Raw genomic sequence first — 14,739 nt, forward strand, 5'->3', positions numbered from 1 at the left:
GGGTGTTAGTGACATCGTAACGAATACTAAAAGGGATGATTCAGACCACGATTCTGAGTTAATATCAAGTGGAAATTTCCGTCGCAAAATTCATGATTTTTTTTAGATTTTTTAAAATATTTTCAATTCTATGCTTTTGTGATGAAAAATTCTACTTGATATTAGCTCAGGATAATGAGCTGAACTATCCCTCTCAGTATTCGTTACGATGTCACTTACACCCCATGCAAGTAGATATAGGTAGCCATACAAGTAGGTATGGGTGTTAGTGACACCGTAACGAATATTAAGGGGGATGATTCAGACCATGATTCTGAGTTGATATCAAGTGGAATTTCCTGTCAGAAAAGTCATTAAAATTTTAGTGTTTTTTTAAATTATTTGCCGTTCCATACTTTTGCGACGGAAAAATCCACTTGATATCAACTTGGAATCATAGCCTGAATCATCCCTCAAAGTTTTCGTTACGACGTCACTAACACCCTGTATAGATGGCGCAACCATTATAATGTTATGTTGTTGTAACCGTAAGGCTGCGTTTCCATTGACGCGGAGCTGGGCGGAGCGGAGCGGAGATGTGCAGGAATCGACCAATCACCGTGAGGGAGAGTGACAGAGCGTCTTCGTTTTTCGCTCTCTCGAACGCTGTGATTGGTCAAATCATCACTGCTCTTCTCCGCCCATCTCCGCGTCAGTGGAAATTGTTATATTAAGTTGTTATAACCATTTGTTACGTACCTATATGACAATATTGGACTATCATCGCTATGGCTCGCGGACGAATATGACGTTTCCTCTTCATCCCAGTGCTTTTTGCTGCCATTAGCGTAGGCCATGTGCTGGAACAAAAAAAAAACAAAATTAGTAAAAATGCCAAGGTTATACAGGCTGTTAGTTACATTGTAACGAAAACGGGATGATTGAGATCATTACTCTGAGTCGATATAAAGTGATTTTTATTCCTGAATCATCCCCCTCAGTATTCGTTACGATGTCAATAGGGAATGCAATCAGGGAATGGAGAATATTGGTATTTGTTTTATTTAAAAAAAATATTATGTTTTAATGAAGCTCACTATCACAACGACCTCCGTGGTCCAGTGGTAGAGCGTTCTGCTCACGATCCGGAGGTCCCGGGTCCGATTCCCGGTGGGGACATGTCACAAAAATTACTTTGTGGTGCCTAGTTTGGTTAGGACATTACTGGCTGATCACCAGATTGTCTGAAAGTAAGATGATCCGTGCTTCGGAAGGCACGTTAAAGCCGATGGTCCCGGTTACTACTTACTGATGTAAGTAAGTACTCGGTACATGAGCCGTGACAGGGGCTTTTGGCGGCTCAATAGTAACGTGCCTTCCGAAGCACGAATCATCTTACTTCCAGACAATCCGGTGATCAGCCTGTAATATCCCAAACTAGGGATCACAAAGTGATTTTTTATGTCCCCACCGGGATTTGAACCCGGGACCTCTGGACCGTGAGCCCAACGCTGTACTGTACCACGGAGGCCGTTAAAACATTTGAGAGGTATAAAATAAGAGTTGGTAACTAATTTTTTAAATACCTATCCGAAAACTGTCAAGGAGCCAATTATTGGCTAATGACTCAACGCGCGCGACTCTCTGAGGTTATCAATAGGAGCACTGTTTAATATAAACAAACTGTTCGTAACTGGACCTTTGTTTTATGACTCATGTGGTAATATTTTCAGTTGCCATATGAAACTGCGCTAATATTGTTCTTTTTAAAAAAAAACAAATGTTACAGATACCTCACGCCTGCCGCCTGCCAGGGTCAGCAGAACAAACAGAATATAGCAAATGACAATGGGCACATTTGTATGAAAGTTGGTCCAAGAACTTCCACTGATGAGACTTATATGCAATGAAAGCTTATGCTTTCCCTATAATTCTGGCTTTCTATCATTGTGTCCCGGGTTTTTTTTTCTACGGCCATGTTTGTCTTGGCTAAAAATGTGATAAAATACAGTGGGGGAATAAAATCGACTCCAGATTTGTTCTGAATAACTGGACCCCGTGAAAAACGGAATAATACTAGGAAAATCATGATTGATAATTGATATCATGTGATTTCCAGGATTTATGCCCGGTTAATAGGGTTGCACCCCATTACATGGGACTTGAACATTGCTGGCGAGGAGTGAGCGTTGCTATGTCAAATTATTAATCAATTTAGTTGGGAAATAAAACTCATGTCAACCATTTTTACGCGAAAAGTTGGTTGGCAATCCAAAAAATTAGGTAATGAATATTTGCGTATAATTAATTGTCCGGCGAATACGGTGTACCTACCTCTTATTAAACTCGTAGTGATATAACTGTGCGAATGATAATAATTACTATTATAATAATTACTGTAATTATGAAATACCTACTGTCATACTTATTAATTATTATTACTAATTATAAATTACTAGACTTGCGCCCGCGTCTTCGTCCGCGTGTACTTCGGTTATCGCACGCTGCATGTTTTTCCACTCCCCTTTTCATCCCCGCAAGAGATGATTTCCGCGATAAAAACTATCCAGTTCTCTGCGTCTGACATTGTTCGGTCACGAGCATTAATATGCATACACTTTGGTACCATGTCACGTTAACTTTTTTGACAAATTGAAGTGTAAGTCTCGCTAAATGTCAAATATGTCAGTGCGACAGTCCTAAAGTGGGTACATTATATTGCTCGTGACTGTATTGTATCCGTAACGTCATAAGTTTGAATTCATGTTTGGATCATAGATAATAGGCTAGTTTCCAACTAGTCAAATCAGTTACTTTTTACTAAACGTCAAAACACGAAATTACTATGGAATTTGTATGAAAAAGCACTCTGTGACGTCATAGAAAAACGTGACAAAATGTCGGACTTATTATTACGTTTTTCTTGATTAAAATTCATAAATAAGTTTAATAGAAAAAAGAAAATGTTTTTCGTTAGTTTTAGATGTGTCTTTATTTAGTAATCAGAATTTCATAATTTATCTTGAACCTAGTACACGACCCTATTGTTGTTGTTGTTGTTGTTGTTATGTTTAATTGTTGTATTGATTTTTTTTTAACCTTTGATGGGTTTGCTCTTGGCCCCAGACTGAACGAGCTCGCCCAGGAGGTGCCTGTTCACTCTGGCGTTGAAAGCACCTTGGTTATAATGCATTCGGAAACACAGAAGACGGCAAAGAATTCCATTCCTTAGAAGTGTGGAGATACAAGTGTGATGCCGTGTTATGTACAATTTCATCGAAATCGGTTCAGCGGTTTAACCGGGAAAGAGTAACAGACAGACAGTTACTTTCGCATTTCTAATATTGATAGATAACAAGTCCCTGGTCCAATGGAATGTAGTTAGTTTGTGCACGTATTTCAAGATGGTCGCAGTAGTTTTAACTAATTTGTGTTTATATTGTTTGTACGTTGGTACTTGGGAGAACCCAATTCGTAAGTTTTTTTTTTTAATTAAAAGTATATGTCAGCATCGTGTGCCGCCTTACATCGCGCGTGCGAGCGAGACAGACAAACCGCCCAAGCTCTCTTAGGGCTCCCACACATGAACACGATACGACGTCGTGACGTTAGAAACTCACGATGCAATCCTGCGTAGTTGTTTTTATACTTTTTATATTAAGCACTAGATGTACGAATAGGTAATTTAAGTGAAATTATAGTCGTAAAAAGTTCAATTTTTATTAATTTAGTGTAAAAATTACAAAAGAATGTCATTGAGAGAAAAAGTCCGCTGACTGGAGGTTTCATTGCAGCTTCATTGTAGCTGAAGTAAAGATGTCAGAAGTTTTTTTTTGTTTTGTTGAACAGAATAAATGCAGATCTAAAAGTTAATACCAATTTATACTTCATCAGACTTAACTTTGGTAAATATCCCGCTGGCTGGAGGTCGGATAGAAAACTTTGTATTTCCGTTTTTTCAACGGAACAAATTGTTTTCAGCATAATTCAGCAGAACAAATCCAGATCTAATTCTCTGCATCACTCTTATGTCTCCCAGACAGGGGATCCCGCTGAGTGTAGACACATGTTATTAGAAATTCAAAGATGACCGATGATGAAATGGATGTATCCAGTATCTTCTGAGTATCTGTCTTTTCTTTCTTCATCTTATTAACATCAGAAGCAGAATGCGTCTATTGCGTTCCATTTTTTGGAATGAACTAACATCGCCCCCACTGTATCAACGGCATCGCACGGTGCGTGGCACGTTACGATGTCGTGTTATTTTACGATGCTCATCGTTGTACGTATATTTATAATAATATATCATTGCATTGGTGCTAATTCCTGTAAATACTATCTAATTTTATTTTAAGTTATATCTGTCATTTTCTTATCCGCCGAAAAGGAAAGGGACGGGTAATCGACAAGCATAAAATTTATGGAACACACGTCAATTTTAAGCACAAATCTAAACCAACCGTCTAAAAATTTTACATCAGTCAATAACCCGACACATTCATTTACTCATTCTTCCTAAAATTAAGAGCTGTGAATCATCCGTCCCTTTCCTTTTCGACGGATATGAAAATGACGGATATAACTTAAAATAAAATTAGGCGGTGTCTCCAGGAATCGGGGCCCTTATATTTATAATATTTTTATCGCAATACATTTTCAGCATTAATAAGGGTGAGAGCCTCCGTGGTCCAGTGGTTGAGTGTTGGGCTCACGATCCAGAGGTCCCGGGTTCGAATCCCGGTGGGGGCATATCACAAAAATCACTTTGTGATCCCTAGTTTGGTTAGGACATTACAGGCTGATCACCTGATTGTCCAAAAAGTATGATCGTCGAAAGGCACGTTAAGCCGTTGGTTCCGGTTACTACTTACTGATGTAAGTAAGTAGTCGTTACATGAGCCATGTCAGGGGCCTTTGGCGGCTCAATAGTAACCCTGACACCAGGATTGATGAGGTTGGTCATCCACCTCACAACCCACACGATAGAAGAAGAAGATCGTTGTACGACGCGACATCGTATCGTGTTTATGTGTGGGAGCCCTTACTCCTTAACGACTAAAGGTTCAATGAAAGTGGTGGATGAGTGATGGAGTGTCCAGGCCACGCTCCCTAAAAACAATATAAGTAGATGGCGCTGTACATGTTACCTTCGTTTAACTTTCTAATTTCACGGATAACAGACATGATGCTTCTTTTATCTTCGTTTTTGGGTATGAATGACCCTTGTTATTACACCCAGGCTGAGGAGCTCGGTGGCGCAGCGGTTAACGCGCTCAGTCTGCGATTGTTGAAGTTAAGCAACCTTCGCAAAGGCCGGTCATAGGATGGGTGACCACAAAAAAAAAACAACAAAGTTTTCATCTCGAGCTCCTCCGTGCTTCGGAAGGCACGTTAAGCCGTTGGTCCCGGCTGCATTAGCAGTCGTTAATAACTACCAAACGCGTGGTGGTTTAAGGCCCGATCTCCCTATCCATCCATAAGGAAGGCCCGTGCCCCAGCAGTGGAGACGCTAATGGGCTGATGATGATGATGATGATGATTACACCCAGGCACAATTACATCTTCCACCCATTATTGTTCTGATCAAAATAAGACGCAAAATAGGTAGCAACATAATGATATACATATCTTATTCAAGTATCAAGCAACAATTATTTATATACGCCTCTGCTATTACACTATATTTTTGTATAATTACGTACCTACCCGAGCAATGGGAAAATGGCTAATCATCACCATAAAGTATTCAGTGCCATCTGTACATTTATTGGGGAACGTCGCTCTGCCCACCACAATATACACCATAGGCGTTAAGTTTATACATCTACGATAGTCCATCTACTGTACATGACCCGATATAGAAACTGATAGATTGTTTCCAACTGGCTTCCCTTCATCGTCGATGCCACCTCTAGACCCCTAACGAACGGGTACGAAGTGTGATTAATGTAATATACGATTTAGTATCATCACTAAAGTTAACACTTTTTTAAACTTTAGTATTATCCAAGCGAAAAATCAGGATCCGACTGAACCGGTGTAGGACCAACCATTGAAAGTCAAACCATCACCTACATAAATGGGGCTTAAAGGAGTCGCCACACTGTGAATGTGGTCACCCGGATCAAACCATATCTCACATAGTGAACGAGTGCCCTCTGCACCGGTTCCCAGGTGGCATAGCCGAACTGCATTGTGTGCCGGATGCGGCAGACTTGGTTAGGGGAACTTCAGCTGGATATATGATCCACGCAGGATATTTTATTTTTGTCTGCCATACGCAATAATAATCATCATCATCAGCCCATTAACGTCCCCACTGCTGGGGCATGGGCCTTCCCTATGGGTGGATAGGGAGATCGGGCCTTAAACCACCACGCGATTGGTAGTTATTAACGACTGCTAATGCAGCCGGGACCAACGGCTTAACGTGCCTTCCGAAGCACGGACGAGCTCGAGATGAAAACTTTTTTTTTTGTGGTCACCCATCCTATCGCAAAGGCCGGTCCTTTGCGAAAGTTGCTTAACTTCAACAATCGCAGACCGAGCGCGTTTACTGCTGCGCCACCGAGCTCCTCAGTAATAATCATCAATAATTTAAAAGCCACGCTCTTGTCAGTGTAGCATTCTCCGTGCTATTTTTTAGGGAATCTGGCCACGACATATGCACCATTACATTTGGCGTCCAGTCGATTGTACTGACGATGGTTTCCTCAACTGACCGTGGCCTCAATGTGATCGCTTCATAAGTCCAATTGAGATGCTTGATGAGAGCACTCTCAGCTGTTCATAGTTTTTTCAGGTCAATAAAGGCCAAACACACACACACGCACAAACACACACACACACACACACAAACACACACACAAACACACACACACACACACACACACACTAAACACTGTGCTGAGCTCAAAAACCAGCTAGCAGTATAGCTGATGTTGGCAGGAAGACCGCCAGGCTAAAGTGGGACTGGGCTGGACACGTATGCCGCATGCATCCGGAACGATGGGCAAAGATCATCACGCACTGGGTACCACAGGACGGCCACCGTAGACGTGGTAGACCCCGGAAACGATGGCGCGATGATCTCGACGGTTATCGAAAAGACTGGATAGAGCTCGCACAGAACCGGGATACTTGGAAAGACATGGGGGAGGCCTTTGCCCAGCAGTGGGATCACACAGGCTAATAATAATAAAGGCCAAGGAATGTAACCTCAATAGGCTAAGAACCAATAAATAGTATTTACAATATCGATTACAGCCATATCGATGTTTAGATTATTTAGGGGTCCATCATCGATTATTCCAATTCCAATTGATTATTCCGGTAGTAAGTAGTCAGTACGTGAGCCATGTCAGGGGCTTTGGCGGCTCAATAGTAACCCTGACACCAGGGTTGATGGAGTTAGAAATCCAACTCACAACCCACACGATGGAAGATTTCGGTGGTATGCCGGAAAGCAATGGATGAAACTTGCACAGGACGGGAAAGGATGGCGTGAAAGAGAGGAGGCCTAATACCTAGCAGTGGGTTGATACAGGCTGAGTAGATAGATAGATAGAATCGATTATTCTGCAACATCATCATCTCTAGGGAGATGTTAGGGATGCCAGCAGTGGTTTCCCTCTTACCTTCCGCCCCGCAGTACTCTGTCCGATAATAGGTGAGGGTTGAAAGTCAGTGTTGCCCTCTGGCAATTTTCAGGTTAGGTAAGTGACCTGTGATGATGATAATAGTTTTGGGTACCCTGATTTATTCTATGCTGCATGAAAATGCTGCACCGACAAGAGCGTGGCTCTGAAATTGAAGATGATGATGGTTTATTCTGTGGTTTCCATTCACTACTTGGCCAGACAAAAGTGTTTTTTTTTTCTGTTCCAGCTCCAGTAACGTTTGACGTCACCACGAATGCAACGAATCCGGTGAGGGTTGGCGACGTCGTGGAGTATAATTGTACTGCTCACGACTTATTCAGGCCAGAATCTACCATCGTTTGGAAGCAGGCACAAGGTAAGAGAAATAAGGTTACATAGACGAAAAAACAAAAAAAACCGTTCATAAATCTATGTGAATCAAATCAATCATTTCTTCGCCAAGGATTCATGGATTGCGACTTGCAATATAATATCCAAATTCGAAATACGAAAATCATAAAATAATTTAAATAAATAAATGTAATTTTACAATGTGTATAGGTAATCAAAAAGTCTTTAATTATTAATGTCAATGTTCTAAATTCAAATTTAATCGGACGTTTTTCGGATTTTTTCACGAGAATTATTATAGTATTTTATGCAACAGTTGTATAAGAAGGGTCAAAAAATGCGAGTGGCGTGAGTTGCGATGTGAGCCTTGGCGAACATCGCAATAAGACACGCCACGAGCATTTTTTGACCTAGTTATACAACGTTGCATACAATACTTTTTCTACGACGACGTAATTTTAAACGAAACACAAAAATTTTCCAATTTATTTTCCAACGCGCGGGAAAATGGCGGCAAATGTATACTTTTTTTTATAGTATATCTATGGCACCAAACAAAGTAAAGGTGCCAGTTTCCAGGTCAAAAAAAAAAAACAACAACAATGCTTTTTTGGCGACATTATAGTACAGTTACACTTTGTAAACAATGCTTTTATAGGCCATAGAGCGTACACTTTTTCAAAGAGTTTAATTATGTATGTACTTATATTAGACTTTTTGGTTATTTAAATGCCAGATTAAAGTAGAGGAGTAGAAAAAATGGTTTTATTTACCACTCTAGCTGCAACAACGTTTTTCTTTTTTTTTCAGGCTCAGTAGAACGCAGAATGATAGCGGGTCATAACGGACTGGTTTGGCGGAAGACAATTCAGTCTTCAGACCATGGTACAGAGGTCTTCTGTGCAGCCTCGTTCTTTAGGAAAAGAGCGGATAGACCAGGACAGTTGAACACATTCTATGCGTTTTCGGATAAGATACCTATACAGGTCGAAGGGGGATCACAAGCCATAGAAAAAAAAAGTGAGTACAATACTTTTTTAGTTTTTCCTTGTACCTGTTTGGGTGTGCAATAAACATACATACATAAACCCACGCCCATTTCCCACTGGGGTAAGCAACTATGGAATTCCATTTGCCTCGATCCTGACAAACCTCTTGCTTCCTCCACATTCATCAATCGTTTCATACACGCACGGCTCAGAGTAGATCGAACTTAACCTTTTTAATGAACATCCCCAACTATGCGACGTCGCGCACCCATCCGCGGCGCACGACTCGCATTTTGCCGCAAAATGCGCTGACTGCGGCGCGTGCGGCTCCTAAGACGCTTCTAGGGGTGCGTTCAAGAAATCTCTGATATGAGCGGTGCCCTTAGGTGAGAAGTACAGGGTGTACAGAACAAGTAAATAGATAACATAGAACCCTTGCCCACGGATACATAATAAAAATTGTGAAAACTTTGTGATCCATAGTTTGGTTAGGACATTACAGGCTGATCACCTGATTGTCCGAAAGTAAGATGATCCGTGCTTCGGAAGCCGTTGGTCCCGGTTACTACTTACTGATGTAAGTAAGTAGTCGTTACATGAGTCATGTCAGGGGTTCTTTGGCGGCTCAATAGTCACCCTGACACCAGGGTTGATGAGGTTGGTAATCCACCTCACAACCCAAACAAGAAAAGAAACTGAACAGAGGGAAACCACTGCCCTATTTTCCCTAAAACAGTAGCATGGAGAATTCTACACCGACAAGAGCGTGGCTGGTTTTTTTTTGACGTGACTTATTGTAGATTTGCCGCAGATGGCATTAACTACTTGGCCGGACAAATGGGGAGCGCTGAAGGCTCTCACCCGGTACAACGTTTAATATGTTGTCTTTCAGGTAAAGAGAAATTAACGTTGAGCGTGCGGCCAGCAGCCAGTTCCTATAAAGCTGGTGACTACGTCGAGTATACGTGCACAGCTGAGAACATGCGCTACCCGGTGATCGACATACGACAGCGGCAGGGTGAGCCTACTTCTTTTAATGCGCCCGGTCTGCGATTGTTGAAGTTAAGCAACTTTCGCAAAGGCCGGTCATAGGATGGGTGACCACAAAAAAAAAAGTTTTCATCTCGAGCTCCTCCGTGCTTCGGGAGGCACGTTAAGTCGTTGGTCCCGGCTGCACTAGCAGTCGTTAATAACCATCAATCCGCACTGGGCCCGCGCGATGGTTTAAGGCCCGATCTCCCTATCCATCCATAGGGAAGGCCCGTGCCCCAGCAGTGGGGACGTTAATGGGCTGATGATGATGAATGCAAAATAATAATTTTGGTGGGTTTTACTACGAAAATTAAAATGTTAATACTATGATAAAATGCACAATGTTTTTTTTTTTTTTTTTTGACGTGACTTATTGTAGATTTGCCGCAGATGGCATTAACTACTTGGCCGGACAAATGGGGAGCGCTGAAGGCTCTCACCCGGTACAACGTTTAAGACAACAGGCCTGAGGGTGCCCAGTTGGGCGCGAACCTCGGCTCAGGGCGTCGTCTGAGAGGAAAAATATTTGAAAGAATTAATCGACCCTAGTGGGTCGATAGCGATAAGCGCTGAATGAGGGAAATCGTCGACCACGCCGGCGGGGTCGGTATCGGGGTCCTGAAGTGTTTGGTGTCGCGAGCTGATTGGCTGCCTCTATGGCTAGAGTAATCGGGTCGTCGGGATCGTATATTACGTCCTTCGGACGCCGATACTTTTCAGTACCGTCCCTAAGCGGGATGTATTCGGAAGCCGCAACTACCAGGGGATTTGGGTGGTGCGGAGCAGAATCGAAAAAACGTTTGGAAGCTAATTTGAGCCATTGGGCAATGGTTGGCAATGCACAATGTCATTACTTATTAGAAATATGATATTCCACCCTTTTTTCGCTTTGAGCTTCTATTTTTGCAAGTTTTTGGCACGCACTTCCCCGTGTTGCCAGTTCGGCGCCTAATCGCGCACTGAGGTAACGTACTGTCAACGTCAGTATATTAACAGTAACTCACCACTTTCTGAGCGCTGACGTTCAATCTACGGTAGTAGTAAATCTATGCTTTTAACACCCTCAAGACGACGACGATGAGCGTTGGACTCACCATCCGGAGGTTCCGGGTTCGAATCCCGGTGAAGACATATCACAAAAAACATTTGGATCCCTAGTTTGTTTAGGACATTGCAGGCTGATCACCCGACTGTCCACTCGCGTCAGACTTAGTACCGCAGGGCGGAAGGCAAGAAGGAAACCACCACACACACGCACAGCACACGCACACACACATACACACTTCTTTTCTATTTTGTAATTTTCTCTTGCCCATGACTTTCTGGACGTGGAAGCCTGGAGTCCTAAAACACAGGGTATCCTAGTTTAGGCTCCAGCCTCTACAAATATTGTATTTTTGTATGTATTTATGTATCCATGTGTTTTTGTAGAGGAAATAAAGATTTTACTTACTTACTGCCCATTTTTCCCTAAAAAAGTAGCATGGAGAATGCTACACAGACAAGAGCGTGGCTCTTAAATTATTGATGATGAAAGCATATGTAATCTAATATTCTTCACAGGTCACATAGAAAGGCAGGTCTATGTCGGTTACCAAGCGGGAGGATACCGGTGGAAGGGGCACAATTTGACGGAATCCGATAATGGCAGCGTCATATACTGCCAAGCTTGGCAGCTAGACAGTCGATACAACAGCTATGCCTTCAATGGCGAACCTTTTACCTTAAATGTGCATTGATTTGACAATAACATACGCATAACACCAAATTAACGGGGAGTTTTCCAGTTAGTTCCATCCGGGGCTCTCTTTTAGAGATAAGTCCACCTTTTGTACCTTTTGTTTTATTTTTTGTTTTTGTCATTAATCATGTATTAATATGTACAATGGCCCCGATTCCTGCAGACACCGCCTAATTTTATTTTAAGTTATATCCGTCATTTTCATATCCGTCGAAAAGGAAAGGGACGGATGATTCACAGCTCTTAATTTTAGGAAGAATGAGTAAATGAATGAATAACCCGGGCGAATCAAAAGGTACGTCGCTGGTATGCAATCCGTTTGACATGCTGTCTACTAACTGTGTCGGGTTATTGACGGATGTAAAATTTTTAGACGGTTGGTTTAGATTTGTGCTTAAAATTGACGTGTGTTCCATAAATTTTATGCTTGTCGATTACCCGTCCCTTTCCTTTTCGGCGGATAAGAAAATGACAGATATAACTTAAAATAAAATTAGATGGTATTTACAGGAATTAGCACCATTATAGAGTAAATTTAGTTCCAACATTATGAGATCCAGAGATGGCGTTAACATCATTTTAGGAAAACTTTTGTATGGGATTTGGGATGATATTTAACATCTTGTAAAAGCTTCTTAAATAAATAGAAAAAAGATACACCAAAATAATTATTATCACTCCCTGCCCTATCGTATATTTTCTTCATTACGTGCCTCCAACGATCGCATATACATACATGATCAGCTTATATACGTCCCACTGCTGGGCACAGGCCTCCCTTCAATCCACCGGAGAAGGTATGGAGCATACTCCACCACATTGCTCCACTGCGAGTTGTCGGAGATGTTTTTAACTACTTAACGTGCCCTCCGAAACACGGAATCATCTTACTTTTTTGGACAATCAAGTAATACAACCCTGCTGATATTCCTAAGATAAAAAAATAGGTTTTAATTTTATTTTATAAAATATTATTTATTTTTTTAATTAATTGACTTTTTATTTGGTAAGTAGGTAATCATTTTCATTAAAACAAATTTGCATTTTATATGTGTAAAAGCTTAAAAAACTATAAACATAAATAATTTATATAAAAATTAAAAAAAAAAAAAACTTATGCCTTCAAATCTAGCAATAATAAACAACAGTGCCAGTCTAAGTGGTTGAAAGTCTTAAGTACTAGTTGTCTATTTATAGAATGAGCTCAAGTGTTGAAGATTGTAAGAAGGTATTCTTAGAAACACACAAATGACTTATAAAAACATTAAAACATAATTACCAGTAGGCATTATTCTTGTACTTATTATGTGTATGGATTTAAAAGGCTGAAATAGTGAAGGGAATACTAATGTAGCAGTAAGTAGACCATAACTATTTACTAACACATAATGCGCTTTCCAAATTACACAACTTTGAATTACGCAAAGTCAAAAATTACAGTAACAATTTCCCATTATAACTCTTAGGAATAAAAGGTTTTAAGAGGAAAAAACCTTGATGTATGCCTTAAGTACTTAATAGGGTTATTTCAAGTGCTTGTCAACAGAAAATAAATGTTCAAACAAGTATTAAATAGAAGTAAAAATACTCACTGTAGGTACGACGACGAATGTAGAAACACTTAACACGATTTGTTGGTTTTATCGTAAATAAACACACAGAACAAATGTCGCGCGAAGGTAGAAGAAAGTAAAATATTGACTATCAAACAAAACGAGGGAATCCACATAAACTTTTTAATTAAAAAATATATAAAAATGACTTTTGCTTTTGCATGTTGATGCCAAACAATTTACTTTCATGATAATGTTGTAAAACTTTGTAAATGCATCAAATAAATTGTTCCCGATGTGCCGACATTATTTCACTCCATGCCACAGGTTCGCCGTTCCTACTTCAGCAATTTATTTCATAACTTTGATAATTACGTTAAGCTTATTATTAAATTATCGTAATTTATTTACAAGAGAAACTTTGATGCGCACTTGTTCAATAACTGGTTGCAGCCATTTTGGGGTTGCTAAATGTATTACTTAATTTCCCCATTTAGAGTACGTGGCACGAGACGCGGGACCTTATAATCACGTTGGTGGATTTTAATGGAAAAGTCATAAGACCACTATTATAATGTGAATTATTTGTTTTCTTCTTTTATTGTGATTTTAATATTTATTACTTTATCAAAGCATGCATCACTGAACTTGAAATATTTGATGAGACAGTACCCAATAAAAGGGAGATGATATTTAACTAGCAACATTTTACTTTACGTTCCATTTTACATATTTAACAAATACATTTCAAATATATAAAGTTTAAAACTGCGTGTAATGACACGTTAATTTTACGTTCTGTCGCACGCAGTCGACTGGAACGGAAAATATATTAAATTTATTTATTTAACAAATTGAGTGAAGTTAATTATTAAGAAAAAGTAAATATACGTTTATATATACACTTATTTTTTCATATAAAATCTAGATGCGTAGATAACGTAAAATTTAACAAACCTTTTTGAAACTATTAAGTTAATATGTTTTGCGTAAAACAGAACAACTTCTATTTACAATTTCAATTTTCCAGAAAAATTCTTGTGAAGAAATTCAAAGAAATGGCTTCTAAGACGCAAATTTTGTCTCTGTACAAATCGCTTTTGAGAGAATCGGAGAAATTTCCTAACTACAACTTCAGGTATAACGAATTGCACAATGTTTTCTCATTACTTAATATATAACCTTAAAAAATTGGGAAATTCTTATTTCGTCTTAAACTTTAGTACTAATTAATACTGTTATGAGTGTATGCTTGTGTGTTTTTGGTGTACTAAGTGAGTAAGTACGTAACCTGTTGATAGGGTTCGTCATATCCAATTTAGACAATAACGAGTGTGGCGAATTGTCTCTTCATGATTACCGACTGCCACAGATTTCTTTAATAGTTACTGCGACTGTGCCCAGTCCGATAAGAATTGTGGGCGTAATTTGTCTCTGTCTCTCCATCTAGT

The 14,739-nt window shown here is 40.0% G+C and overlaps 3 protein-coding genes across 7 annotated transcripts in view; 2 read left to right on the top strand and 1 right to left on the bottom strand.

The window, feature by feature from the left end:
• LOC126378395 (uncharacterized) overlaps positions 1-13,736 on the bottom strand; it is a 32,633-nt gene extending 18,897 nt beyond the window's left edge. For both annotated transcript variants that reach the window (XM_050026722.1, XM_050026721.1), the window contains exons 1-2: positions 13,328-13,736; positions 739-839 (exon numbers count right to left, since the gene is read on the bottom strand). In XM_050026722.1, the coding sequence (XP_049882679.1) occupies positions 739-836 (98 nt within the window). In that variant the 5' untranslated portion in view covers positions 837-839; positions 13,328-13,736. The remainder of the gene's footprint in view (positions 1-738; positions 840-13,327) is intronic.
• On the top strand, positions 3,355-12,392 carry LOC126378505 (uncharacterized). Its single transcript, XM_050026916.1, has 5 exons — positions 3,355-3,453; positions 7,870-7,998; positions 8,784-8,993; positions 9,855-9,980; positions 11,558-12,392. The coding sequence occupies exons 1-5, from the start codon at positions 3,384-3,386 to the stop codon at positions 11,731-11,733; spliced, it is 711 nt and encodes a 236-aa protein (XP_049882873.1). The 5' UTR covers positions 3,355-3,383; the 3' UTR covers positions 11,734-12,392.
• Positions 12,883-14,739, top strand: part of LOC126378561 (LYR motif-containing protein 4-like) — a 66,953-nt gene continuing 65,096 nt past the window's right edge. For 3 of the 4 annotated variants that reach the window (XR_007568091.1, XR_007568090.1, XM_050027002.1), the window contains exon 1: positions 14,292-14,426. Coding sequence is in view for 2 of the 4 variants with exons in the window: in XM_050027002.1 (XP_049882959.1) it covers positions 14,347-14,426 (80 nt within the window). In the remaining 2 variants the exon portion in view is untranslated. Of the gene's footprint in view, positions 13,092-14,291; positions 14,427-14,739 lie in introns of those variants that run through there. The other variant, XM_050027003.1, reaches the window with a different exon arrangement.

This window comes from Pectinophora gossypiella, chromosome 26 (genome assembly GCF_024362695.1).
Source record: "Pectinophora gossypiella chromosome 26, ilPecGoss1.1, whole genome shotgun sequence".
In the NCBI taxonomy this organism is placed as follows: domain Eukaryota; kingdom Metazoa; phylum Arthropoda; class Insecta; order Lepidoptera; family Gelechiidae; genus Pectinophora; species Pectinophora gossypiella.